Source organism: Sorex araneus, chromosome 5 (genome assembly GCF_027595985.1).
Source record: "Sorex araneus isolate mSorAra2 chromosome 5, mSorAra2.pri, whole genome shotgun sequence".
Classification (NCBI taxonomy): Eukaryota; Metazoa; Chordata; class Mammalia; order Eulipotyphla; family Soricidae; genus Sorex; species Sorex araneus.
In genome coordinates, this window is record NC_073306.1 from 114,864,155 (window position 1) to 114,891,934 (window position 27,780).

At 52.2% G+C, this 27,780-nt stretch overlaps 1 protein-coding gene across 1 annotated transcript in view; it reads left to right on the forward strand.

Annotated features, from left to right (window-relative positions):
* The window catches only part of RSPO4 (R-spondin 4), a 38,701-nt gene that overhangs the window by 9,319 nt on the left and 1,602 nt on the right, over positions 1-27,780 (forward strand). The window contains 4 exon segments of the mRNA XM_055140889.1: positions 21,171-21,359; positions 22,103-22,203; positions 22,205-22,244; positions 25,820-26,005. Coding sequence (XP_054996864.1) covers positions 21,171-21,359; positions 22,103-22,203; positions 22,205-22,244; positions 25,820-26,005 — 516 coding nt within the window.

Here is a 27,780-nt window from a genome sequence, read left to right on the forward strand (position 1 = left end):
AATTTTCCTTGAAAACTCATAGTCACCTCTAGTGTACAATTGCTCTGGCCTCAGCTCCTGCTTTTTAAAGTGATATTTTATTTATTCATTATTTTTAAATTTGGTCTCCTGAATTTTCCTTGAAAACTCATAGTACTTCCTTATATTTCTTGCCTACTCGTCACCTTCCTGAATTACTCGCCCATTGCCTCATCCCTCTCACCTGACTTGGGGTGGTCTGGGGGGATAGAAATCATCACTTATGAACTGTTCCTGTAGTTCTGACTCCTGCGCTTTGGAGGTGAGGGAGAAGAGCCGTCTTTTTGTCAAGGTCTCGGAGGAAGGGGCCCGATGCTCTTCTTGGAAGCCCGAGCTCTCCAGCACCTGGGGTGCTTCTCTCACACCGGCCTGGCAGCTCACTCCCTGCTCACCCAGCTTTGGGGTCCGAGCCTTGGCGGCAGAGGGTCGGCAGAGCAAGTGAGTCAGAGCCAGCCTCTAAGACAGCGGAGGGGTTGGGCAAGCCAGAACCGCACCCTCGGGGGGCTTGGGCCCCTCAGGGCTGAGCTGCTGGGGCTTGCACTGAAAGGTCGAGTGTGCGGGTAGGCTGATTCTCCCCTCCACCCCCAGACCTCCCCCAGCCACTCCCCAAAAGGGAAGAGAAGCCACTGACACGGAAGACCATCACGCAGAGATGCCCTTGAGGGGGGGGGTGCGCTCAGACCCTCAAATTAGAGGAGGCTCCTCCCTCCTCCTGTCTGTCCCCACAGTCACTGGGGCCTCACCAGCGGTGGTACTTGGGCCCTAGGAGTGACCTGCACTCCCCGTGGTGAAGAGTGTCTGGCTTTCAGTGGCTGCTCTCAGCTGGCGACTGCCCCAGCAACTGGGCACTGAGGCTGCTGGGTGCTGTGCCCCTGCTCCTACCCCTTCCCCACTCTGAAACCACTTTTCTCAACCCTGGAAAGGTGAGGGTGCTGTGAGCTTGGACCAATTTAGTGCCTGACATCTTCAACTCTGCATCCCAACCCCATGTCACTGAAGGGGGTGGGATGGAGGGCTGTGGGTAAAAAAAAAAAAAGGCACCAGGAACAGGTTTCTAAACATACTATGTCCCCAAATTGGTTAGAAATTAACCATACCCTGAACCCCGGGTGCTCTGGCAGTGTGCCCCCTCCTGTTGAGTTCCTTGAGTGAGTGGGGTGAGTGGGCTCACGCAGGGAAGAAGTTGAAGAAGCCCCAAGTTAACTCCAGGACTGAGTCCCACAGAGGCCCCGGGTTCAATCCTGGGGTAGGGAAAATCTGCTGACACTCCCAGACACAGCAAGACCTAGGGATGGCTCTGAACAAGTGTCAGCCCCACTGCATCACAGGACACCGTCGCTAGGATACTGGTACACCCACTCTGCAGACCTTTATTTGGCAGGGGTTTTGGGGGCAGTGTCTGGTGGTACTCGGGCGTTATTTCTGAGGTGTGACCCCTGGCAGTGCTTAGGGACCATATGCAGGACCAGAGAACAAAATGGGGTTGACACATGCAAGGCATAGTCCTTAACTCCTGTACTGTCCCTCCAGCCCTGGGGACAGATGTTAGATTTTAAGAGATGCTGCCAACATCACCTCCTCAAAATGGTGTGGTGAGTCCTTCGCAGTTTCCCTCTCTGGCTGCACAGGGAATATTGTACTTGGGTTTTCATCTTTCATTTTGAAAATTATTAGTTAGGGGCCTGGACCTAGCTTCCTGAGATCATTTATTTGAATTATTTGTAGTATCTTTGCCTGATTCCCTGCCTCAGGCTGTTCCCAATGTTACAGGGAGCTCCTAGGTGGTGATGCCTGCTTTGTGCATAGCTGGCGGGTTGGTTGGGATGAGCACGAGGCTGAGGACTACAGGCATGTCGTGCCACCCTCCCCCTTTCTCTGCTGAGGCTGTAAAACCATGTCTTGATACCATGGGCAGATGGTGGCCACTGCTGCCATTTGCCGGTCCATTCCAGAGCTGCCCTCTGACAGCTTAGATCTGGTGCACAGCTCTCCTTCCGGTCACTGACATGTGCCTCGCTCCCCCAAGCTGCCACAAAGGGGTCTACTCCCTTTCACCCCCTGTCCCCGTGTGTTGAGAGGGGATGGACAGCTGTTCCCTGTCTGGTGTTGCCCCGCAGGGACCCGCCTGAGTCAGCTGCAGGGAATGGAGTCAGCATAGGTCTTCCCGTCTGTCTCCCTTCCTGAGCTGGGTGCGTGGCTGCTGTATTGGGTGGAAGCTTGAACCTGACCTTCTCTAAGCTAAGCTAGTTACCGCACTACCCAGGGTCCCCACCCCCACCCCCTGCACACATGCACAACCTCTTGTCCCCCCGGGATGGGACTCTGCAGTATGGGTCGGTTCAGCTCCCTCTCTCACGCACACCACCTCTCAGAGATGGCAGTGGCTTTCCCAGTCCAAGGCCACCCCCCACCTCCCTGCCACAGCACCCACCCTGCCCTCCAGATCTCTCATTGGTTCTCCCTCAGTAGACAGGGCTCAGTAAATGTGTGTTCAATTGGGAGTGGAGGGACCCATTTCCAGGGGTATCTCAGGCAGATCCCCCTACCACCAAACTGAAAGCAATTCTCTTCACCCTGTTTGTGTACCCCAACACTCATAGGACAGCCCTTAGAGCTTCTTCAGTCCTGTGTTTTATCTACTGGGAAGGGGGGTAGAGATCAGTGTACCCCTATTAAGATCTGGAGCAGGCGGAGGTACACTAATTTCAGATAAATCCTCCCCGTTTCATTCTTGAGGCAGGTCTCTTTAGAACTTGGTGACAGAGGGAGGGAGGACGCAGAGACTTTCACAGCAGTAAGTTCTGTTCATCCATTCACCCACTCCTTCATTCAGGGGGCATTAGCAGAGCCCCAGTGAACCCCAGCTCTGTGTCTGACATGGAGTGGCATGGTGGACAGGTGACTGGGATAATGTTCTGAGCTGATTTGCCAGCTCAATCTAGTCTACCTCTGTGTAGCTTCCTCTTATGTTTCTCCTGGTCTGTGATGTGTCTTTTAACATTGTTTAATGCATAAATAGAATCAAAGGAAATGTTTTCTGTTTCTTATTTCCATACTTAAGTTTATGGAGCCCAGAAGAGGTCTGGTACAGGGTAGGCATTCAAGAAACACTTACCAGACTCATGGATGGGTGGATCGACAGATGGAAACATGAATCTTGGACCTCTACTGACGAGAAGTTTTGCCTGGGTAGATGGAGAAGCTGGAGCGATAGCACAGGGGGTAGGGCATTTGCCTTGCATGCGGCCGACCTGGGTTTGATTCCTCCATCCCTCTCGGAGAGCCCGGCAAGCTATTGAGAGTATCCCACCCGCACGGTAGAGCCTGGCAAGCTCCCCATGGCATATTCTATCTGCCAAAAACAGTAGCAACAAGTCTCACAACGGAGCCGTTACTGGTGCCCACTCGAGCAAATAGATGAGCAACAGGATAACAGTGACAGTGACAGATGGAGAAGCTGGGCTGCAGAGGAAGAGGGAACCTGCTTGAGGGGAACCAGAGCTAGGAGGAGGATTCCATGCAAGGGTCTGAGAGCAAGAGGGAGTCTGGGGAGAATCCAGATCCAAAAAGGGGTCTTGAAAATGCTCGCCCATAGCAGAAGGCTCCAGCTGCACCCCAACTTTCTGGCACCCCTGGGAACTTTGGGTCCCCTGGATGCCGGCAGAGAGAGAGGATGGTTGGAATAACAGTAGGGTCCCAGCTAGCCCTGACTCAGCTCAGGTCCACCCCAGGGGTCCATGCAGTGGGATCTAGGCTCCCCCTGTGCTGGGGCGGCTCTTGCACCCCAAACTTCACTGGGGTCTAGATTTAAGAGAAGACATGTCTGTGTTGGACGTGTTCTGGGGACGAGCTTCTCCCCTCTAGAGGCTGATTGTTAAGACTGCCTGGCTGGCTGTCTTAGCCTGCCCCTCAGCAAGCTGTGTGGCCCTGGGCATTTCATGCCTTCTCTGTGCCTTACCTTCCTGTCTCTGGGAAGAGGCAGCCGGCCTTGTCAGTGCCCTCTCCTTGCCCCTCATCACATGTCAAACTCTCCTTTGATCTTTTCCCCCGCAGATGAACTGCATCTTCACAATGGAAGGCAGGGATAGGACATTTCTTTTCTCTTTCCTTGTTTGTTTTGGGGGCCACAGCCACCGATGCTGGGGTATACCTTTGGTCTGTGCTCAGAGGGGACTCCAAGCTGTGCTCAAGGGATCATGCCGTTCCAAGCATCCAATCTCTCGCCTCGGGCATACACAGCATGCACGTTAGCGCTATGAGCCTGTCTTGCCCGCATTTTACAGATGGGGACATCAAATCGAGGCTCAGTGGGTTAGGCTGAGATTTGAGGCCAGGCGGTCACTCCTCAGAACCTCCTTACTGCTCCAGGATTCCCTACGGGGCCACCTCTGTCATCAGCACTGCGGGACTCTGGTGTTCCAAGGATCATTTTTAGGGGCTGTCTTCAGAAATGTGATAAAGCAGAAAGACAGAACCCATGATCCTCCCCTTTCACCCCAGCTGACCTCCCAGCACGGCTCTGCCCTGCCTGGCCCTGTCCAGAGTCCTGTGCTACTGTCTCTGCTCATCTGGGGGAAAAGCTACTGAATTAGGGGGAAAACCACTTTATCAGACAATTCTGTTTTCTTCGGGGGTGATCCTGAAGCAAGCGGTGATTCTCTGCGGCACCTGGAGTCCGAGGCCAGTTGGGAATCACCGTCCAATCCCATTCATTGCTGGGTTTCCTCTGACAGACGGAAGACGTGGTTTGAGAGCCAGCCGAGAAAACTGCTTCCTGCTCGGTTTATCTTGGGGACCACCTCAGGCTCTGCAGCTCTCCTTAGAAAGCCCCCCTCTTCCCCGGATTGGGCAGGCACTCCTCCCACCCTTCCCTGCACTCGCGGGACCCTTCTGACTTGTTATCAATGGGCAGCACCTGCATCCAGAAGATGGCTTGGCACCCCCAGGTGGGCAGGATGGGTCATCATTGATGTGAAAGTCCCCCCACTCAGAGGGGCTCAGCTTTCACCTGCTGCCAACGGCCGCTTGAAACAGCCCCCCCCTCCAACAAGGCTAAAGAAACAAGACCCTAGAACTCCCAGAGCAGGTAGTGGGCAGGGAGGAACTGGCAGCTAGCGAGTCACCACCCCCAGTGTTGCCAGGCCTCTGTCTGCAGGTCGAGGGAGCTTACAGCAGCCGATCCACAGCTCAGAGAGGACCAGAGAGGGGAGACATCTGCCCAAGGTCACACAGGCCCGTGGTGGGACAGATTAAGCGCTGGAGGGAGCAAGAACGTGTCTAAGTACCACCTGTGCCTCTGCCGTCGGCCGGACACTGACTCCGCGGAGCCCTGAGGCCACGGCCCTGAGCCAGCTAGAAGCCAACAAGCCTTGGGGAAATTCCACTAATGTGTGTGCACATGCGTGTGTGCGTACATGTGCACATACACATGTGTGTCTGTGTGCCCTGCTTTTGTACCTGGTGAGCATATTTGTGCGTGTGCATGTTTGTGCACCTGTGTACATAGATGTGCATACATGTGTGTGAGTTCATGTGCAAGCACATGCCTACATGTAAATGTGTGTCTATGTATGTGTGCAACCGGGTGTGAATGTGTGTCCATGTGTGAGCCTGTGCCTATGTGAGTGTGTGCCAGTGTGTTTCACTCATGTGTGTGTCCGTATATGTGTGTGTGCTGTGCATATGTATCATGTGTGCACACTCATACATGCATGTTTGTGTGTCTGTGCTCATGTGTGTATACCTGTGTGTGGTCCCACAGGAGAATGCCTTTGTGTGTGTACACCTGCGTTGTACCTGGGTGCACCTGTGAATGACGGTGAGATCTCATGAGCGGTCTCTCTTTTGCTCCTCCAAATAGCCCTATGAGGCAGATACAGGAGAAGAAACTGAGGCACAGCGTATTTCGCATCTGGAGCCAAGGGGCAGGAACTGGCTCCATCAGCTCCCCATGCCACACACCCACAGACTTCCACCCACAGGACTGTGGCCATCAGCGTCTCGGGCAGTTCCACACCACACACTGGACACCAGAGTAACCGCCCACAACCCTGAAGACCATTTCATGGCATTTCCAGTGATTTTCGACAGTTCACACTGCAAAGAGCTTTGTGGCAATTCTAGATGCATAGGTAGTGTTGACCTCTGGGGGTCCCAGAGAAGCCTCTGAGGGGGCAACTCCCCTGCTCCTGGTCTCCCTCACCCCCACCCCTGCAGCCTGCAGAATGAGAGGGACCCAACAGAATTCTTTTAAAAATATGTCTCTTGGGGCAAGAGAAATAGTACAGGGAGTAGGGCACTTGCCTTGCACATAGCTGTTCAATCCCTGGCATCTCATATGGTCCCCTGAGCACTACCAGGAGTAATTCCTGAGTGCAGAGTCAGGAGTAACCCCTGATCATTGCTGGCTGTGGTCCAAAATCTAATACGAATATAAATCATATATATACATATATGTGTGTAGAAACACATATGTAAAATATATCACTTGTATCACTTGTCATCCTGTTGTTCATCGATTTTCTTGAGTGGGCGCCAGTAACGTCTCCATTCGTCCCTGTTGCGTGCTAGTATAGCCCAGTGGCATTTGCACAAAGAGCCTCAAACCATTCATTCAGGGTCTTGACGAAGTCTGACCATCTCATAGGTGGGCAGCCAAGCAGTCTTTTGACATCCGTGGAATCTGATCTGTAACAACTCTAGTCCAACGGTCGTCTCTAAATCGCATTACATGTCTGGCCCATCTGATTTTTGATGCCTTGGCAAACAAGACAGTGTCCCTTATTCTTGATTGTCAGTGGAGGTCGGAACTCCGGATTCCTTCTCTCACTTGAGTGAGATGTGATACTCCTAGCATGGCTCTTTCAATTCTTCTTTGGGATATCCGAATAGCATTCTCATCCTGTTTTCGTAGGGCCCAGGTCTCTGAGGCATATGTTAGTGCAGGGAGAACAGTGGAATTGCAAAGATGTGCCTGGAGCTGGAGGTTCTTTGTCCTCTTAACCACTTCTTTGATGCTCGTAAAGGCGTTCCACGCCGCTCTCTTCCTCCTGCACAGCTCAGGTGCCTGGTTGTTTGTCATGTTGAATTCTCGACCTAGGTACACATAACTGCTGCATTCCGAGATGTTTGTTTCGTTGAGTACAAATGGAACGTCAGGAACTAGTCCGTTTCTCATGAACATTGTCTTTGTGATATTCAGCTGCAGTCCGACCTTTCCACACATAATATATTTTATTTTATAAAATAAAATACAAAAGTCTTGGACCCTGAAGAGCTTCCAATGTGGCACCGTTGGGAAGGATGAGTAAAGAGGGGCTGCTAAAATCTCAGGGCTAGGATGAATGGAGACATTACTGAGACCGCTCGAGAAATTCAACGATCAACGGGATGATGATGATGATGATGATGATGATGATGATGATGATGATGATGATGATGATGATGATAAAAGTCCTGAAAGTGGGGAGCCTCCCTATTAATGCTCTCAGAGACAGCTTCCTATGAAGCTCAGTTAAACCAGCCTGGGAACAGTTCAACAATTGGGTCCAGAAATAGCACAGCTCTGAGCTAACAGTGCTCAAGGGTCACCAGGGTCCCCCACCCCGCCGAGGTCTTCAGTGGGGCCTGCAGGGCTGGGGATCAAGCCCAGGTCCTTGAACGTATAAGGCGTGCACCCCTAGTCTCCAAGCTAGCCTCCCAACCCTAAAATACCTCTTACATTTATAAAATATAAAACCATATATTTATATATATATTGAAAATAGGGGCCACACCCAGTAGTTTCAGGGGCCATGTGGTGGCAGTGATGACACCAGGGCCTCACGCACGCTAGACATGTGCTCTGCCACTAATATTATTGCCCTGGCCGCAACAATCTACTTCTTAAAAATATTGATTTTTCTGAAGGTGTGGGTTACTGCTCTGTGCCCAGGCTCCCACCAGGAATATAAATGAGACTGTGCTTCGTGAGTGGCTTGGGGGGTGCGGTGTATGTGGGGCTTCCTAGGGGTCCCTCGGGATGGCTAGATACTTGACTTGGGAAAGTGAAGGACTTGGAGTTTTATGTGCTGCGTTTGCAGCAGTTAAATAAGTCCTGTCCATTCATTCATTCAGTGGACACTGGCAGGGTCCAGGTGACCCCCAGCTCTGTGCCTGGCACTGAGTGGCCTGGTGGACAGGTGAAAGCGGGATATGATCCCAGGCTGGTTTGCCGGCTCGATCTAGTCTACCTCTGTGTAGCTTCCTGTAATGCTTCTCCTGGTCTGTGCTGTGTCTTTTGACATTATCTAATACATTAGATAAAAGCAGAGGACATTGTCCTGGTCACCTGTTTACCATGCCGCTGAGGGCCAGGAGGCACTGGGTCCCTTGAGCAGTTCAGGTTCCACCCCTTGGACTGTAGAGGGCCGGGCAGGCACAGGGGACAAAGCCCCCTCCAGGCTCCAACCTGGACGCTGGAATCTTCCTGCAGGTCCCCCCAGTCCAGGCACAAGTGCCATGGTCCCAAATCACCCGGGACATGCAAACCCAGCGTCCCCCTGCTTCTGGACAGGTCCTGACTCGGGCTTCTCGGGAGAGCATCCCTCCTCAGAGTAGCGAGCAGAAGCAGCCCCCTCTTCTGCTCTCCCCCCAATGCCAGCCCGCCCGGTGATGGAGTGCAGGAGAGCGGGACTCCGGCCAGCGCCTCTGGGGACACCTGGTTGGCCTTTGTGCTCGAGCTCAGCTGTGGAGTGAGAGGGAAGCGGAGCACCCACCTCCGGCTTCTTAAAATAGGGCAGAGAGGACTTAGTTACTAAAATACTAAAATACAGAAATCCAAAACCGTGCGGCTGCTAGTGTGGCCACTTGCCCTCATATCTCTTCATTCTCAGCAATGGAAAACAAATTATCAAATGCTTCCTTTTCAGCAGGTCCTACTTTAGCGGGGAGAAACTCCAAATAATAATAGTGAGTTTTTCTTGTTGAAATATTGAATGTAATCAAAGTAAAATGAAAGTAAAGTGAAATTTATCAGTTACACAGAGGGGGGTGGGGGGCTAGGGAGGCAGGGGGGTGGGGGGTGGGGGGAGGTATACTGTGAATCTTGGTGGTGGAATATGTGCACTGGTGAAGGGATGGGTGTTCAAGCATTGTATAACTGGGACTTAAACCTGAAAGCTTTGTAACTTTCCACATGGTGATTCAATAAAAGAATAAATTAAAAAAAAAACAATAGAGCAGAGACCTACATCTCAGGCACTCTGCTCTCTAAGAGCCTCAGCCCCTGGCACCTGCCCATCCCATCAACCCAGCCCCACACCCCACCACACCCCATCTTTAGCTTCAAAATCTACATTTGAACCCAAGATCCCTGGGTGTTTTACCTGCTCCTGATGGCTTGGGGGAAGCCTTGGCTAACCCCAGGTAGTTTTTGCTTGGGAGAGGGAGATAGGTACACTGGCATTGGAATTATGTGCATGAGAAACCATTATTCATGGCTTATTAAAAGCCACAAAATCTCAATCAAAAAATTTTTTAAATAAATTGTGCAATGGCTCCTAAAACAAAAAGTCATTTTTGAAAAAGACGGATTTGTACATAAAAGGATTCTGGCTACAGCACCCTAAGTCTTAAACCAGAGGTTCCTAAACTTAGTCTATTGTCCCTTTTCAGAAAAAAAATTTACTCAGTATTGGAAATCTGTCACTGTCACTGTCACTGTCATCCCGCTGTTCGTCGATTTGCTCAAGCGGGTGCCAGTAACGTCTCCATTTGTTACTGTTATGTGCTAGTGTAGCCCGATGGCATGTTGGGGTCTCTTTCAAGGTCAGGGGAATGAGACCATCGTTGTTAATTTTTGGCATATCGAGTATGCCACGGGTAGCTTGCCAGACTCTGCTGTGTGGGCAGGATACTCTCGGTAGCTGGCAGAGCTCTTCAAGAGGAATGGAGGCTTTTTTGAAAATCTGTAGCACTGTAGCACGGTCCTCCCATTGTTCATCGATTTGCTCAGTAACGTCTCCATTGTGAGACTTGTTACTGTTTTTGGCAGATCGAATACGCCACGGGGAGCTTGCCAGGCTCTGCCATGCGGGTGGGATAGTCTTGGTAGCTTGCTGGGCTCTTTGAGAATAACGGAGGAATCTAATCCGGGTCGGCTGCGTGCAAGGCCAACGCCCTCACCCCTGTCCCCCATGGTCCCACAACTTCCTGGGAGGCAGTATCCTGACACTTTGGGACAAACTACTTTAAACTAATAACAAATCTATTGAGAGGAAGCCATGATCCCCACCACCACCACCACACTCTCCATATTGGGTGAGCCACCCTCCCACCCTTAAGGGGTACTGATTGAAATCAGAGGCCCCACCCCTGAGACATGCCACACACACCCCTCCAGGAAGCTAATCTACAAGGGATTCCAGTGCATTTCACTGGGATGCTGGCTGCTGGGAACCTCCTCAAACTGATGGTGCAAACTAGGGAGCTGAGCACTGAACCCCTAACTGAACACCCGCGTCCACCTGCTCTTTGTTTGTCTGGGGGGAAGGCGGGGGCTGAGAGCTGCCTCTGCTGCCGGTCAGTTTCCTGTTTCTGTCACCTCGCCGCAACGCGCCTGCTGAGGAAGAGTGTGGCCTTGTCACAGCATGGGGCCCCCAGTGAGGCCTCGGCCTGGGCACCTGCTGCTCTGTGCAGAGGAGAGGGGGCAGGCCCAGCGGGGGAGAGAGCACCAGGGCCAGGGGGCACACCTTACAAGCACAAGGAAATGACTGCCATCCCCAGCATCACGTGACCCGCAAACCCCAGCAGACCTGAGCATTGAGCTATCCCATGGCCCCACCCCGGCACCTCTTGGGAAGCCCCCTACCGAAAACAAAGACAGCAGCCTGACAGCAAGAGGAGGTGTGTCCTCCAGCTGCAAGCTTCCTGCCCTTCAGCCACAGGGTCACACTGTCACTGTGCCTCTCCCCAGTGACCGTGGGCACATCCTCTCGGAGATAGGCTGAAATGATTTCTGCCGCAGGTATAAAAGTGAGGTCCTCGCCGGTGTGCCATGTTCTCTCGGGTGATCTGAGTGACAAAGGAAGGTGGTAGCTGGTCTGCGCATGTACTGAGCTTTGCCCCACCCCACCCAAGCCCACTTTTCCCTTTCAAGAAAGAAACATCAAAGTCTCAGAGCTGTCACAGCAGGAATAAATTCCTCCTGAGGTGGAAGAACGGCAGGTTCTTGCGGCTCAAAGAAGGGGCAGAGCAGCAGAGACTGAAAAGGAGTGAGACTCGTGGTTGCATGTGGGTGAGTGGGGCTCCAGGCCAAGGGAGAACAAGTGCAAAGGCCCTGGGGTGAGGAGGTCATGGCTGGAGCAGCGGCACCATGGGAGAGAAGGGAAATATGTCAGGGCTGGGTGTGGGGGGTGCATCTCTAGGTCTTGCACTGGGGTGGGGGGAGTGTTGGTGGTGGATCAGCTCTAGGACACTTAGAACAAAACAGTCTGATTCTGATTGGACCAGAGATATTGCTCACAGGGCTGGGGAAACATGCTGCGCATGCTGGAGCCCCGGGTTCCCTCCTCAGCACCATACTGCTTCCCGAGTACCACCAGGAGCACCAAACTGGGAGCAGAACCTGAACATTGACAGTAGAACCCCCACCCCAACTCCATCTCCCCTTGCAAAAGAAGGTCAGAAATTCTCATAGATTCTAGTCTATGTCATGGGGGTGTGAACAGAGGTAGACGCCTCCCAGGGTCTGAACCTGAGATAAGGAGCCACCGGCTGAGATGGACAGATGAGGCACGTTTTCAGGGTCAGCAGCAAAAAAAGCTTCCATTCTGGCCATGTGCCTCTTGCCGTTGCATTTTGGGCTCTCATCCAGGAACCCCAAGTCACCGACTCTGGACCATCTCTACCTCTCCTCCTTCTCCAACCAGCCCTGCTCCTGTGCCCAGCTCTGCCTCGCCCCAAAACTCCCCCAAGGATTCGGCGTCTGTGTTCTTTCCCTGTCTCCGAGCCCGGCCAGGGCCATCTTCAGCGCTTTCTCTGCCGTCAGCTGCTCCCAGGCTCCACTGCAGGCTCCCTGGGAAGAGGTTCGAGGCTACTCATGAAGCCACCACGTCCTCATTCATTTGAGAAGTTGTAGCACCCACAAATGTTCCTCTATGAGATAAGAAGAAACAGTTAAGCTGACCCTTGAGGAAGCATCTCGGGGAACCCCCGTGCCTCTCCCTTGAAACAAGTCAGGAAATGGCGCTCCTTCAGCTGAGGGGTGCATAATGCTTCCATGGCCAAGCTCAAGCCATCCCAATGAATCCTTGGAAGATGGGGACTACTGTTGTCCCATTGTGCAGAAGAGGAGACTGAGGTTCAGAGCAGGGGAGGCTGAGATGATGCTTTATCCTGCGCAAGTCAAGATCACCCCCTCAAAGTTCCACCGGGCTTGAGTCCCTGTGGAGTCATTGTTCGCCCCTCCCGACGGCCCCATCTTCTGGGCATCGAGAATACAGGAGACCTCTGGCCCCCACCCTTCCCCCAGTCCTTTTCAGGCCAGAAATAGGGGCCCATCCCTTGCAGGGGGATGGTGCAATCTGCCCCTGGGCAGGAATGCGCCCAGGAGGGTGGGGGGGCTTTCTCCAGTGTCTGAGGCTGACTCCCACATGTGGCGGTCTGAGCAAGCCGGCCGGAGCCCAGATGTTGTTTATTTCCTTTGGTCATTGGGGACATGCACACATCGTCCACTGCCAGGCAGGGACCGGAGGATGCGCTGCCCAGCAATCTCTGCATGGGGCCCCCCTACATGGTTCTGGAAGCTTCCCAGGGACAGAGCAGGGCCTGGCCTCACCAGGGGGAAGGAGGTCATGGTTTCCTTCTGTCCTTCTCCTCCTCCTTAACCCAGGGGGTCCTTCTGGACAGCTGGGCTGAATCCTTCATCCGCCATGACACACCACATTCTCATGCGAGACACGCTTCCCTGGGCACACCCCGAGGATGAAGAAACTCTACCCCAAAAGTGTTGACATCGAAATTAAACGTCCTGCACAGCTTGCCAAAGCAAGACGAGCCAGGTCCAGGCCCCGGGAGACATGGCAGGTGGTGAGAGAGACCGTCCTGGGTCCTCAGAGGGTCCGGCCAGCTCGTGTCCTCACACTGTTCCCAGCAGGCTCGGCTGGTCTGGTTCCTCCTGCACAGACAGGGAGGCACAGGACGGGGAAGGCGCTTGCTTGAGAGCAGGGGCGGACGGGGGCTTGAACCCCAGCCACCCGCTCTTCAGAGGCAGCAGGGCTCTGCCCAGGCCTCTGGCGACTCTGATGCACACCCAGATCTGAGAACTCCCATCTTCTGTGCGCTTCTAAGGTGGTGACAAGCCAGGGATGTCACCTTCAGCGTCAGGAATGGTACGAGGGAAGGGTGGGGACTGCGGCAAATAAGAGAGTGGATACCCGTCTCTGTCAAAGTTGGCAGTCTCCGAGGTTGGGACCTCCCCACTCCCCATCCGAAGTGTCCCCTGTTCCAGGCCAGAGTGACCTCCTCTTGTCTCTGCCCTTAGTCCTTTCCTGGCTCCTCCTGTCCACCGAGGCCTATATCTCACCCGTGGAAGGACAGGAAACCCCAGAGTGGACCAGCCCCGCCCGGAGCCGTGCATGTGAGGGAGAGAAAAGGAACGCCCGTCGCTGTGTGCCAGGAGGCCCTTGCTGGCTTACTCGCACACACACCCTAAGAAGGGCCAGGAGCTGCTGCCACTGTTTTCAGATGAGGAGACGGAGATGATGGGGTGTTTCCAAGGGCACGCAGAGAGTAAGGGAGCCAGGATTTGGTGGGGTTTGGCATATGGGGTAGGGGAGACCACGAAGCACGCCCGGGGATGCCCAGGGCTTACTTCCGGCTCCGGGCACAGGGATCACTCCTGGCAAGGCTCAGGCAGACACAGGTGGTACCGGGGACCAAGCCAGGGGTGGCTGTGTGCAAGGCAAGCTCCCTCTCTGCTGTCTGATCCATCTCTCCAGCTGGCCTCCTGCACTGTAACTCAGGGCCTCAGAGGTTCTGGGGGAGGGACGCACACACACACACACACACACACACACAAAACATGTACCAAGTTCAATATACTGACCTCAGCTCTGGTTTGCCAGGGACGTGCCAATGCCAGACTCAAAGCTCAGGGTCTTCACGCGCCATCTCGGACTGCCAGATCAGCACTGCCACCCTGTCACAGCTAAAATGAGCTAATAATAAGCGAGACCTGTGTCCTACAGTGCTTTCCCAGGATCTCAGCTGCCCTCACCCCAGTGCTCATCCCCAGCCCTGGGCCACACCCCAAGGAGGCCCTCAGTGACTGTGTTGAATGGACAAATGGATAGTGAGAGACGAGAAGCACAGCCCTGGGCTGACGCTTGTGTCCAGAGCTGTCAACCACTGCCGCCTTTGTAAACTGCCACACCTGATGCCGTGAATTTCACCGTCACTCCCTAGAAAACAGATACCCAAGTTTCAACTCATGCCCTGGGCACCAGAGGAAAGACCAAGTGACTCAAATGTCATTTCAAACCCCTTCACTGCCGGAGCGTCTCAGGGTCAGCCCACGGGGCCAAGGAAGGCTTTTTGGACCAAGGAAGGACAGCCTTGAGTGCAGGAGACAGTTGCTGAGTGAAAGCACATGTGGTGCCTTGGCTGTTGATGCCCCAGGAGAGTCAGGGCGGCCGCACAGAGCCCAAAGGCCTTTATTTGGAAAGTGCTGTGAGAGGGCCTGGAGCCATAGTACAGCAGGGAGGGCGCTGGCCTTGCACATGGCTGACCCCGATTCAATCCCTGGTACCCCAACCCTCCAGGAGTGATTCCTGAGTTCAGAGCCAGGAATAAGCCCTGAGCATTGCTAAGTGTGGCACAAAAGAAAAGAAAGAGAGAAAGAAAGAAAGAAAGAAAGAAAGAAAGAAAGAAAGAAAGAAAGAAAGAAAGAAAGAAAGAAAGAAAGAAAGAGAGAGGAAGGAAGGAAGGAAGGAAGGAAGGAAGGAAGGAAGGAAGGAAGGAAGGAAGGAAGGAAGGAAGGAAGGAAGGAAGGAAGGAAGGAAGGGAGGGAGGGAGGGAGGGAGGGAGGGAGGAAAAGAAAAAAGAAAGAAAGAAAGAAAGAAAGAAAGAAAGAAAGAAAGAAAGAAAGAAAGAAAGAAAGAAAGAAAGAAAGAAAGAAAGAAAGAAAGAAAGAAAGAAAGAAAGAAAGAAAGAAAGAAAGAAAGAAAGAAAGACCTCTCACAGTGGCAGGGTCAAAGCTGCCACTTTGAGTTCTGCTTCCTGGGCAGGAAGCAGCATCATTTGCGTTGTCAGTGGCCAGAGGAACGTTGGCGAGAGTGGAGAAGACTCAGAGCAAGGGGTGCGGTGTGCCAGAGGATCCCTTGGAAGAGGGTCAGAAGTTGTGTCTTTAGCGGCTGAGATGTTTCTAGTTGCTTTTGTCTCCGTGTGTCAGATTTCATGGCAGAGCCTGGCAAGCTATGTGGAGTGATTCAATATGCCAAAAACAGTAACAAGTCTCACAATGGGGCCGTTACTGGTGCCCCCTGGAGCGAAGCATTGAACAACTGAGACAGTGCTACAGTGCTACAGTGTCAGATTTATTTCTTTTTCTCTCCCTGCTTCTGAATTAGTCAGGAACGTTTGGTTACAAGTGACAGAGAACCTAACTCAAAGTGGTGCAAGAACAGACGAAGAGAATTTATGTATCACCCCTTCCCCAAAGCGGGATCCAAAAGCCCAGAGACCCTTGGCGGATCTCCATCCTTGGGTACTTACTCTGCTTCCGGTGGGGCTCCTCAGATCTGGTCTGCATCCTCAAACCTGAGGAAAAGGAAAAGAAACTGCATACACAGTTACTCACACACTCACTCACACACACAGAAACACACACACAGTTACACATTGAGTAACTCAGACACATTCATACACACAGAGATGCACACACAGTTACATAGTCACTCACACACTCACAGGTATTCACTCACACACACTGAGAAGACACACACATAGTTACACATAGAGTCACAAACTCACATACACACATACTCACATCCATACACACAGTCACTCACACTATACATTTACTCACATACACGCAAAAATATTCACTCACAGTTACAGTCACTCACATACACAGACACACACTTTCACATTCATACACAGATACACAGTCACACACTCATACATTCATACACAATCACTCACATACACAGACACACACATTCACACAGATACACAATCACACACGTTCGCACACACATACACAGACACACCACATTCACACATATACAGTCACACACATTCACACATAGGCACTCACACACACATTCACACATAGGCACTCACACACACATTCACACACACAAATACAGTCACACACATTTACTCATTCACAGTTACACACAGTCACTCACATACACAGACACACAATTTCACACTCACATACAAATACACAGTCACACATTCACGTTTACACAGTACTCATGAACATAGATACACACTACCACACACACAGATGCACAGTCACACACACTCATATTCACACAGTCATTCACATTCAGAGTTACAGATACATATACACACACTCTTTTGCACTCACATGCAGATACACAGAGACACATGCACACTTTTGCACACAGATACACAGACACTCACACACACTCACACGTGAATTAATCTTTAAAACGTGCCTAGGACCAGGTCTTGTTGAAACCCCTACCAGTGTTAGGACGGCCCCTGGAGTGCAGAGTCCAGACTCCAAGCCCAGGTCTGTGCCTCTGGGTGGACACGAGGCCACACAAACCTTGAAAGTCAGAGGGTGGGGAGGAAGCGGCCCCTCTGTTGGCTGAGAGGGGTCACGGATGTTACAGCCCCCCGATGCCCCTCACCGTGTTTCCTGGAACAGACTTGGCCCAGGGGCCAGCGGCCAGCCCTGCCCACTAGCTGTGGGCCCCCATAAAAGCCTCTTAGGGAGTCGGTGTGATTGGCCAGCCTGGCTCGGTCAGCTCCCCACCGGCCCGGGATCAGGGTCTTGCCTCTGGTGGTCAGAGAGAGGACACTTCCCAAATGCCCAGCACACTGGGCTTGAACTTGCTGTGACGCCTGTCCCTGGGCCCGGCCGCTTCACGAGCCTCGCTGGGGTTCTGACTCCCAGGAAACTCGCAGAACCTCTAAGTTGGGATTTTTCTAAAGCAGGACTGTACACACACTAGTTGTCACCACTTATTCTTCCTAAAATTAGAATCCAAGTCTCTACACCCGTGCCCTGAGCGGTGGGGGTGGGGAGGGCGGAAATGCTTTTGCTCTCTCTAAGGATTCACAGGGATGCCGTGAAGAGCCAGAGGGGCACCATCCACGGCCAGCCAGCCGGAGGCGCCGTTACACTGTGGGGACACTAGAGGGCTCCCCAGCCACTGCCAGCACCACAGGCGCAGCGAGGCTCCCAGCTGCATAGACCTAGGCTCAGCCTGCAGCATGCGGGTGGAGATCCTTCCTCCCATGCGGGTGGAGAAAGAGCTGTGTGATGCTCTTTCTCTCCTCTCTGTCTCTCTCTGTCTCTCTGTCTCTCTCTCCCATCCCCAAACCTCTCCCCCATTCATCCCATACATATAATCTCTCTCTCTCTCTCTCTCTCTCTCTCTCTCTCTCTCTCTCTCTCTCTCTCTCTCTCTCTCTCTCTCTCTCTCTCTCTCTCTCTCTCTCTGTCTCTCCCCCCTCCCAAACCCCCTGAACCTCCCCGAGGAAGGTTCTTGTCTAGATCTTCTATCTTTAGCAGGTAAAAAAATATATATCAATACCACTCTATAAATAGTGCTTGGATTCCATGTTCTTTCACAAGTCCACATTCGCAGCCAGTCCACGGGTGTAGAAAAGTGGAAGGGCACTAAGTTCTGCTTCAGGCTGGAGGTGAGGGTGGAAGGATGGATGTGGTGACCGAAGACGGGCACCATACTCAGGGACATAGGCCTTTGGTGCTCTCAGAATCCCCATCATCTTCCCCGAAGCTTGAGAGGTGCGAGGAGAGAAGGGAAGAAGGAGAACAAAACTGTGGGCCTTTCTCGATCCATCCCACAATAAAGGTCAAGCTGTTGCCTTTAGGTATCTTCTTATTTTAAAATCTACAAACCCATAGGCAAAAGTGAAAGCGGGGGACCTGCAGAGATAGTACAGTGGGTAAAGGACTTGCCTTGCATGTGGCTGACAGGGTTCAATTCCTGGCACCTCATATGCTCCCCTGAGTCCCACCAGGAGTGATCCCTGAGTGCAGAGCCAGGAGTAATCCCTGAGCACTGCTGGGCGTGACCCAAAAACCAAAAAGAAAGAACAAAAGAAAGAAGAATGAAAGAAAGAAAGAAAGAAAGAAAGAAAGAAAGAAAGAAAGAAAGAAAGAAAGAAAGAAAGAAAGAAAGAAAGAAAGAAAGAAAGGGAGAAAGAAAGGGAGAAAGAGAAAGAAAGAAAGAAAGAAAGAAAGAAAGAGAGAGAGAGAGAGAGAGAAGAAAGAAAGAAAGAAAGAAAGAAAGAAAGAAAGAAAGAAAGAAAGAAGAAAGAAAGAAAGAAAGAAAGAAAGAAAGAAAGGGAAGAAAGAAAGAAAGAAAAGAAAGAAAGAAAGAAAGAAAGAAAGAAAGAAAGAAAGAAAGAAAGAAAGAAAGAAAGAAAGAAAGAAAGAGAGAAAGGAAGAAAGGAAGGAAGGGAGAGAGAGAAAGGAAGGAAGGAAGGAAGGAAGGAAGGAAGGAAGGAAGGAAGGAAGGAAGGAAGGAAGGAAGGAAGGAAGGAAGGGAGAGAGAGAGAGAGAGAAAGAAAGAAAGAAAGAAAGAAAGAAAGAAAGAAAAGAAAGAAAGAAAGAAAGAAAGAAAGAAAGAAAGAAAGAAAGAAAGAAAGAAAGAAAGAAAGAAAGAAAGAAAGAAGAAAAAGAACACAACCAATCTCTGTTAGAGTCCCAGCATTAGCTATGGTCCTGAGGCCCACCAGGAGTGATCCTTGAGCACTGCTGGATGTAACCCAAAGCAACAACAAAAAATTAAATGGAAGAATTGTAAAATGGAGTGGGGGGGAGGATGAATGGGGGGTTACCTGGGACACTGGTGCTGGGAAATGTACACTGGTGGAGGGAGGGGTGTTGGAATACTGTATGACTGAAATCCAATCATGAACAACTTTGTAATGTTCTATCTCACAGTGATTCAATAAAAAGGTTTAATGATGTATAATAAATATTTTCTATTTGCCAGCCACATTTGCATATTCTGGCTATTTTCATAATTGCTTCAGATTATAAGAGCTCAAATAGTAGAGACAAAGGCTAAGTCCTTATTTGTTCTCCAGTTCCTTTTCCCACGGGACCCTGAGGGGTGCAGTCATCCTAAACTCAGAGTCTATGGGTCCTTTATATGTCATCATACAAATGCTGGTGTTGTCACAAATGCTAGGGAATTGCTTTACAAGGTTAGAAACATATAGTTTCTAGCTGTAGGATTCATCATATAACTGCATTTTGTCTCATCACTGTCTTTGAGATCAATCCATAAAGACAATCTATATCATTTGTCTTAGTAAAATATTTATGGTATATGCATTATGTGGGGGTGGGGAACATTAAGCCACACCTGGCAATGCTCAGGGGTTACTCCTAGCTTCATACTCAGGGGCCAGTCTAGATGGTTCTCAGGGCTCATTTCTGGATCTGTGTTCAGGAGTGACCCCTGACTGGTGCTCAGGGGACCTTATGGGGTGCTGGGGATTTGAACCCAGGTTGGCCATGCACAAGGCAAGCACCTTACCCTGGTTCAGTCTCTCTGGCTCACACAGTGCTTTCTTCTTCTGTTGTTACGACAAGGCTTTGCAATGCTTCAGTAAACATCTTTGACCCTGCTTCTGTGCACATACATAAGAGCATTTCTGTGCCCATGGTCCTTGGCACCAAAGCATCAGTATGACCCAGGAACTAGTTAGCAGTGCAAATCCTCAGGCCCCACCTCAGACCTATGGAACGCCATCCTCCAGGGTGGTACAGCGATCTGGGCCATCACCAGCTCTCTAGATGCTGACCCTGGACAATCAGAGACTCACTATTTTGGGTTTTTGTATCAGGAGACAAACTGCGGTGGTTTGGGGGGGTTGGTGATAAGAAAAGATTTACAAGATGCTGCCAGACTTTTTTCGAAGTTTACCCTGCTGTCAGAAGTGAAAATTTCCTTTCAGCATGGCCAGTCCTCATAATTGTCAATTTTTAAAAAAAAAATAGCCTATGGTGGGAACTGAGATATTTTCATATTTTTTCCCTTTTCATTTTGTTTTTTGTTATTGGTGGCGCCTTTTCTTTTTCCTTTATAGTTGCTGGGGTGTTTTTGTTTTTTGGTTGGTTGGTTGCTTGCTTGCTTGGTTGCTTGGGTGTATTTGTTTTTAGTTTTTCTGGGTCACCCGGACATACTTAGGAGTTATTTATTCCTGGCTATGCACTCAGGAATTACTCCTAGCAGTGCTCTGGGGACCATATAGAATGTCAGGGATTGAACCTGGGTCCGGTGCTTGCAAGGCAAGCCGACTAGCTTCTTCCTCACAGGCAGACAACCCCCACATCCTTTTAATACAGATTAGGTTTGTAAATGAGAAATCCAAATAACTGCAATTTAAAGGAAACAGGAAAGAAAAAGATGTTTCTCTCATGTAACAGTTCGATTTTTCAGCTACGCCTGGCAGTGCTCAGGGCTTACTCCTGGCTCTGTGCTCAGGGATCAGTCCTGGTTGTGCTTGGGGATGATAAGGGGTGCCAGGGATGGAACTAAGAAGGTTGGCTGTGTACAAGGCAAGTGCCCTCCCAGATAGGTGTTTATTTGGGCAGTCCAGAGTTCAATCTTCCTCAGGAACTCAGGTTCTTTCTCATCTTATTTCTCCACCTTTCCCAACACTTGGTTTCTACCTCATGAACCCAGATGCGCTCCAACCATGATGTTCACATTCCAACTTACGGAAGGATGGAGGATGTCAAAGAGCCCTGTGCTGTTTACTTTGGCCCCCATTGGGCGAATTTTAGTCACGTGGCCGTGTCTAGTCGCAAGGGAAGCTGGGAAATGTAGTCCTCAGTGACCATGAACAATTGTGCTGCTCACACATGTGACTTGTCTGTCTGTCTGTCTCTCTCCCCTTCCCCCCACCTTCTGCCCTGTTCTGACGAGCAGCAAGCACTGGTCTGGGGGGCAACTGCACAGGCTGTGTCATCTGCTCGGAAGAGAACGGCTGCTCCACGTGTCAGCAGAAGCTGTTTCTGTTCATCCGCCGGGAAGGCATCCGCCAGTACGGCAAGTGTGTGCATGACTGTCCCCTGGGCTACTTCGGCATCCGCGGCCAGGAGGTCAACAGGTGCAAAAGTACGTGTCTCCTCCCTAGGCCCGTGCTAGCATCGGGTCCTGGGCCGGGCTGGCCCCCAGACCATATCTCAGCCCCCCACAACCACAGGGAAGAGGGTGTGTGGCTATGCCAGATCCAGACGCTGGCTTGATTCAGGCTGGTACTGATGCCCTAGGCAGCTCGGTGCCCTCCCTCATGCAGTCGGGAACCTTCACTTCTTCCCTCGTTTGCTGTGTGACCTCAGTATGTTCCTCACTCTCTCGTGGCCTAACTCAAAAGGGAAAAGATTCTCCACTCCTGACTTGAATTGTTGGTCCTTGAGCCTGGATGGAAAGGGGGCAGGGAGGCCTTTCCTCCTGGCTCAGATTTCCTAGAAGGTCCATCTCTTGCCCTTTCTGAACCTCAGCTCAAATGAGAAAAGGGATTCTGGCCCGTCAAATCCCAGTGCCCTGCCTTGGACACATTGCCTGCCCCTGCTGAGGTCCAGTTCCAGTGCTTTCTCCTCGAAAGCAGCCCTGTTTGACCTTGGGCCAGGTTGACATTCCCAGGAGACACTGAGTTCTGACCCCAGCGCTAGGGCTGCTCAGAAACCCGTCCTGTGCAGCTGCCCTCCATGGGGTGGCCCTGGTTCTGTCATAGAACACAGTACCCTCCATGGGGTGGTCCTGGCTTTGTCACGGAATTTGGTACCCTCCATGAGGTGGCCCCAGCTCTGTCACAGAATGAGATGCCCTCTATGGGGGTGGTCCTGCCTCTGTTACAGAATGTGGCACCACCTGTGAGAGCTGCTTCAGCCAGGACTTCTGCATCCAGTGCAAGAGGAGGTTTTACCTATACAAGGGGAAGTGCCTGCCCACCTGCCCGCCCTGGCACCGCAGCCCAACAGAGCACACGGGAGTGCCAGGGTGAGTGAAGGCCTCCCCTCCCTGCCCCTCCCTTCTCTCCCTGCAGCAGGGGTCTGGGAAGGGGGGTCAGGGGCCCTGGAGACCATCGTATGGAAGCCCAACTGTGTCAGGTACACACAGGAGTCATTCAATGGCACTAGATCTAATATAAACACCATCATTCCCATTAATGCCCACCTGGACATCCCTAGTATGACCAAGGAAAATGACCAGACTTGGGAGAAAAACAGCAACTGTGGAATAAGAGCCAGTTCAAAACCTAGCCGTAGCATGTATGCATTTGTGAGCTTGAATACGTCACCTACCTATCTTTCGGTTTCTCCAAATGTTTTTAAAAATGACAATCAAACCAACTTCCACGAGGATAGGAACATAGGACTTGCTTCCTTGAGGACGGGGTGGATGAGAGTGAAATGAATTACTATGGTTTGAAGAACTCACTGCATACACTAAGGAGTGTCCACACAGTGCGCGAAGGATTATAATTGCATCAGTGTCCTTGTCTCCCCTGCTCTGTTCCCAGTTGCTCCTTTATTTTTATTTTATTTAATTGAATCACCGTGAGATACACAGTTACAAAGCTGTTCGTGATGGCGTTTTAGTCATACAAGCTTCCAACATGTACCTCTTCACCAATGTCCATTTCCCACCACCAATGTCCTCAGTTTCCCTTCAAGTCCCCTGCCAATGGCAGTCACTTTTCTTCTCTCTCTCTCTCTCTCTCTCTCTCTCTCTCTCTCTCTCTCTCTCTCTCTCTCTCTCTCTCCTTTTGGTTTTGGCATTATAGTTTGCAGTACAGATCGTGAGAAGCCATAATCATCATGTTCGGTCTTTTGCCCACTTTCAGCATCCAGCTCCTATCCAGAGCGATCCCGTCCAATCACCATTGTCATAGTGGTCCTTTCTTGAGCCTAACTGCCCTCTCCTCTAGCACTTGAGGCAGGCATCCAACCATGGACCAATCATCCTGGCCCTTGTTTCTACTGTTCTTGGGTCTTAGCCTCATGCTATTTTTTCATATACCATAAGCAAGTGCAGTCCTTCTATGTCTGTCTCTCCCCTTCTGATTCATTTCACTCAGCATGATACTTTCCATGTCCATCCATTGATAAGCAAATTTCATGACTTCAATTTTCCTAAAAACTGCATAGTATTCCATTGTGTAGATGTGCCATAGTTTCTTTAACCAGTCGTCTGTTCTCTGGCACTCGGGTTGTTTCCAGATTCCCCAGTCACTCCTTTGCAGACTCCTGCCTGAGCTCGTGCATTGTGATTGATTATAGTCCATGATCTGTCCTTACAGATACACGGTGAGACATACAATCCTGTCTCTCCCAGGTTCTCAGCTGAAACACAAAGTTCTGCCCGTGCATTCTCTCTGAACGCTTCTTCACAGCTGCTCCAAACACAGTGACTCCTGACTCAGGCCACATCCCTTCTAGGGCAGCTCTGCATGACCCCCTCTTGTGGTCAGATGTCTCCCCCTGCCCCTGTCTGCAGCCTGCTGCCCCTTCTGGGTTCCTCCGTCCAGAACCAGCTGCATGCCCCTTGGGCTGGCATCCCTGGAAATGTGGCCCTCTACTGACTCTTCTCTCTTCCTCACCCTCCCTCAGACCGAATCTGCCCCTTCCTTCCTTCTAGAGAGATTCATTAGAGCACATGCTATGTGTCAGGCACTGGGGCCCAGAGAGACAGCACAACAGACAGGGTGTTTGCCTTGCACACAGCCAGCTCGGGTTTGATCCCCCGGCATCCCATATGGTTCCCCCAAGCACACCAGCAGTGATTCCTGAGTGCAGAACCAGGAGGAAGCCCTGAGCATCCCCCTGTGCCCCCTGCCCTCCCCCCAAATCTTACAGATGAATGTTTTAAGTTATGACACCTATTGAAGACCTGTGAATATATTTTAAATAGAGTAGAGCAAAAGGGAAATTCTCCAGGGAAAGCTGGAATTTTAAGAATGAGAAGGGACTGGAGAGGGAGTAGAGGCAAGGAAGGCACTTGCCTTGGACTCAGCCGACCCTGGTTGGATCCCTGGCACTGTATTTAGTCCCCTGAGCAATGCCAGGAGTAATCCCCGAGTGCAGAGCCAGGAGGAAACTGGGTACCCTCCCCCACCCTCCCAAAAGTGTGTGTTTGCCAAGAAAATAGGCAAAGCTTCTCTCCCTCGTGATTGTGACTATTTGGTGGAGGTCGAAGAGACTCAGGAGAAAAACAGATCTCAGGGTGCGTGAGAGGTCAGAGACAGAACGAAACTCCCCGGCCCGCACCACCTCTGCTCGCCCCTGCCTCCTCACCACACACACACACACACACACACACACACACACACACACACACACACACCTCCGCTCATGGCTGTGATCCTGCCTCAGCCTGTCCCCCCTAGCTCGTGCTCCCAGCCAGTGATGCTGTTGATGTGACACTTAGACCGGGATTCTGCTCTGCTCAGAGAGACCTTCCTGTTCCCGTGTGGTCCCACAGTGCACCCACTGGCACCCATTCGCCAACCTCTACACCCCCCCCTCATTTATTCCTCCCCCAGTTGAGTCCAGGCTCCAGGTTCAAACCAGGGCTCTCCTCCTCCAGGAAGCCTTCTGGGCTTCTATGAGCACCTGGTTGCTGTCCGAGTCCCCTGCTGTTCATGAGCTCAAGGAGGCAGACTTGGTCTGTCTTGTTTCTTTTGCACCCCAGCACTAGCCCAGCCCTTGGCATGCAGACCAGGTCCTCAATCTTACTTGTCAAATGAATGCATATGGTCTAGGAACCATGGATCTCAGGCCTGCGGGCCTGGGTTCTGGGGCTCCCACTTCCTGAGGTGTCTTCTGAGATGCAAGTACTTCTGTGTCCCCTAGGCTGTGTCCCCTGGGCTGCCTTTTTCCTGCCCTGGGCTCAGTGTTTTAATCTGTAAGATGGGTGTGTGAGTCACCACTCCTATCTCTGTCTGCCTCTCAAGGACTCTTTTTGCAGGGGTGGGCTTGGGTCACACCCAACAGTGCTCAGGACTTACCCCTGACTCTGTGTTCTGGGATCACTCCTGACTGGGCTGGAGAAATCATATGTGGTACCCAGGATGGACCCAGATGGTACCCACTGTTCTATCTCTCTGACCCAGGGAGTTTTTGGAGAATCCCACGGGAAGGGATGAATATCTAATTCTCAAATTTCTCCAGGCTGAAAACTTCTATTCATGCTTCCTCCCCGTTGCAACAGCCCCGTCTGCCTCCCACCTTCTAGTGAAGAGAAAACAAGATCAAGCTCAAACCCTTCTTGGTCCTGAGGGCCTCCACGCTGACCAGATATCTGCGTGTCTGGCCACACTCCTCCACAGCTGCCCCACCCCAGGGAGGCCACCTGCTAAGCCCAGCCCCAGCCCTGACACCCCCCCCCCCCCGGGGACACCTTCCTCTTCAGAGCCAGCCACCCTCAGCGGCTTGACCTTCCGCTTCCTGAACACTCCTTAAACATCTCTCCTCGGGGCAGCAAGACCCTCGCCTGGAGGGGAACCGAGCCCCTCAACCCCTATGTCAGCCGGCTGACCCCCTCTGACACCTGTCTGTGTCTCTGTCCCCCAGAGGAGTGTGAGCTGGGCCCCTGGGGTGGCTGGAGCCGGTGCATGCACGGCAGGAAGACGTGTGGCTTGTCATGGGGCCTGGAGACCCGAGTGCGAGAGGCTGGCCGGACGGGGCCGGAGGAGGCGGCCAGCTGCCAGGTGCTGTCCGAGTCCAGGAAATGCCCCATCCAGAGGCCCTGCCCAGGAGGTGAGCGCCAGGCCGGGGGAAATGAGGCGGGAGTGAGGGGAAGAGAGTGAGTGGCCTCAGGACACTGCCACATACAAGGTATCTGAAAGGTTGCTGGAAGGTGGCCTGTCACCCACACTTCCAGGGGGCTAAGCCTGGTTCTTCCCGGGGTCCTTTCAAAGGTCTCCCTGGCAGGGCCCAGTCCCAGGGGCTGTGGGGTGAAGCCTGTCCTTTATGCCGGTAGCTCCACCCGGAAAGGCTCCCTCAGAGGCCTGGAGGCAGGATGCGGCCGCCTGTGTAGGTCTTAAAAACCAGCCTCACTCCCCACACGTAGAGCCCCAGAGAAACTTCACGGAGGCGATGCCGCCTCAGGCTCTGCTCTACACGCCAGGAAAGAACGAGCCAGGTGGCATCACAGGCTTGGCGTGTTCGGGGCTCAAGTCCCGGCCGCCGTGCCCTAGTGGTGTGATTTCCCAGTGGGCAGCTTTGGGTGGGTCACCCAGACAGTCCTGATTTACACCCCACTGGCAGCTTTACACCGTTCGTGTCTCGGGCTGGAGAGATGGCACAGTGGGTAGAGTGCTGGCCTGGCACACAGCCGACCCAGGTTGGATCCCTGGGATCCCCCAAGCACCACCAGGATTGATTCCTGAGTGCAGAGCCAGGAGTGACCCCTGAGCACGGTCAGGTATAGCTTAAAATACACCCCTTCCCCCACAAATGCTCATGCATGCATGAGTGTGTGTGTGTGTGTGTGTGTGTGTGTGTGTGTGTGTGACACCTGGTCTTGCTCAGGGGATACCAGGGCTATGCTCTGTGGTGCTGCAGGAGAGCATGCAGTGCCCCAGAGATGCAGGTGGCTTGGCTAGGCATGTGCTCCAGAGTCCTCCCCCTGACCCCGGCCCTAGAAGGTCGGGGCATGTGGGGGGATGTGCAGTGAGGGGGATGTGCCTTAAAGATGCCTGAAGTCATGGGGCCGATGGAGTCAGGCTGTGAACCAGCAGCTTTTCTCAACTCTTGGGGGTGGGGGGAAGCGGAGAATCTGTGGGGTGGGGACTTCTTTGTGGGGACCAGTTCTTCATAGCAGCCTGGATCTCTGGCTGCTGAGTGCTGCGGGCACTGGGCTGTGAGCAGCCAGGTGAACACACCTCCGGGGCCGAGAAAGAGCCACCAATTCAGGGTGCCGCAGGTCAGCTGAGAGCAGCGAGCCCCCGGGTTGTAGCGGGTTCACTTAATCACACCAGGTCCGTGGGAGAGCCACAGAGCAAGGAGAGTCTTTGTTCACACCTAGACAGACCACAGCTAGGCACACCGACCCGAAGCTTCAGCCCAGAGCCGAGGTCAGAGCAGAGCACATGGTCTAGGAAGATTTGGGGCAATCCATCACAGTTGTGGGACAAAGAAGAGAAGAGCCAGGGAATGGAGTTCTCAGCTGGCTGCTTGGTGACAAGGCACTGAGGCACACTGAGGCAGGAGGGGCCCAACACGGGACTTGGAAGGGACGCCTTGCTATTGGGATCTTTGGGGTGGACACTTTCTGCTTGAAGTTCCATATACACCTGTACATTTGTGGCAGTGGATGGTGTGATGGTGGTAATGGATCTCCGGTGAGAGCAAACCACTGGTCTTATCCATGGACTCCCTGGACAGAGCCTGGCACAGAGCATGTCCTCAGTTGGCACTGCGGGATGAGTGGATGGATGGGCGGGCAGCTAGCTGAAGAGATGGCCGGTGAGAGGGTGGTGGATGGGTAGGCAGGTGGGATGAGAGAATGAGTGGCAGGATGGGGGGAGGCG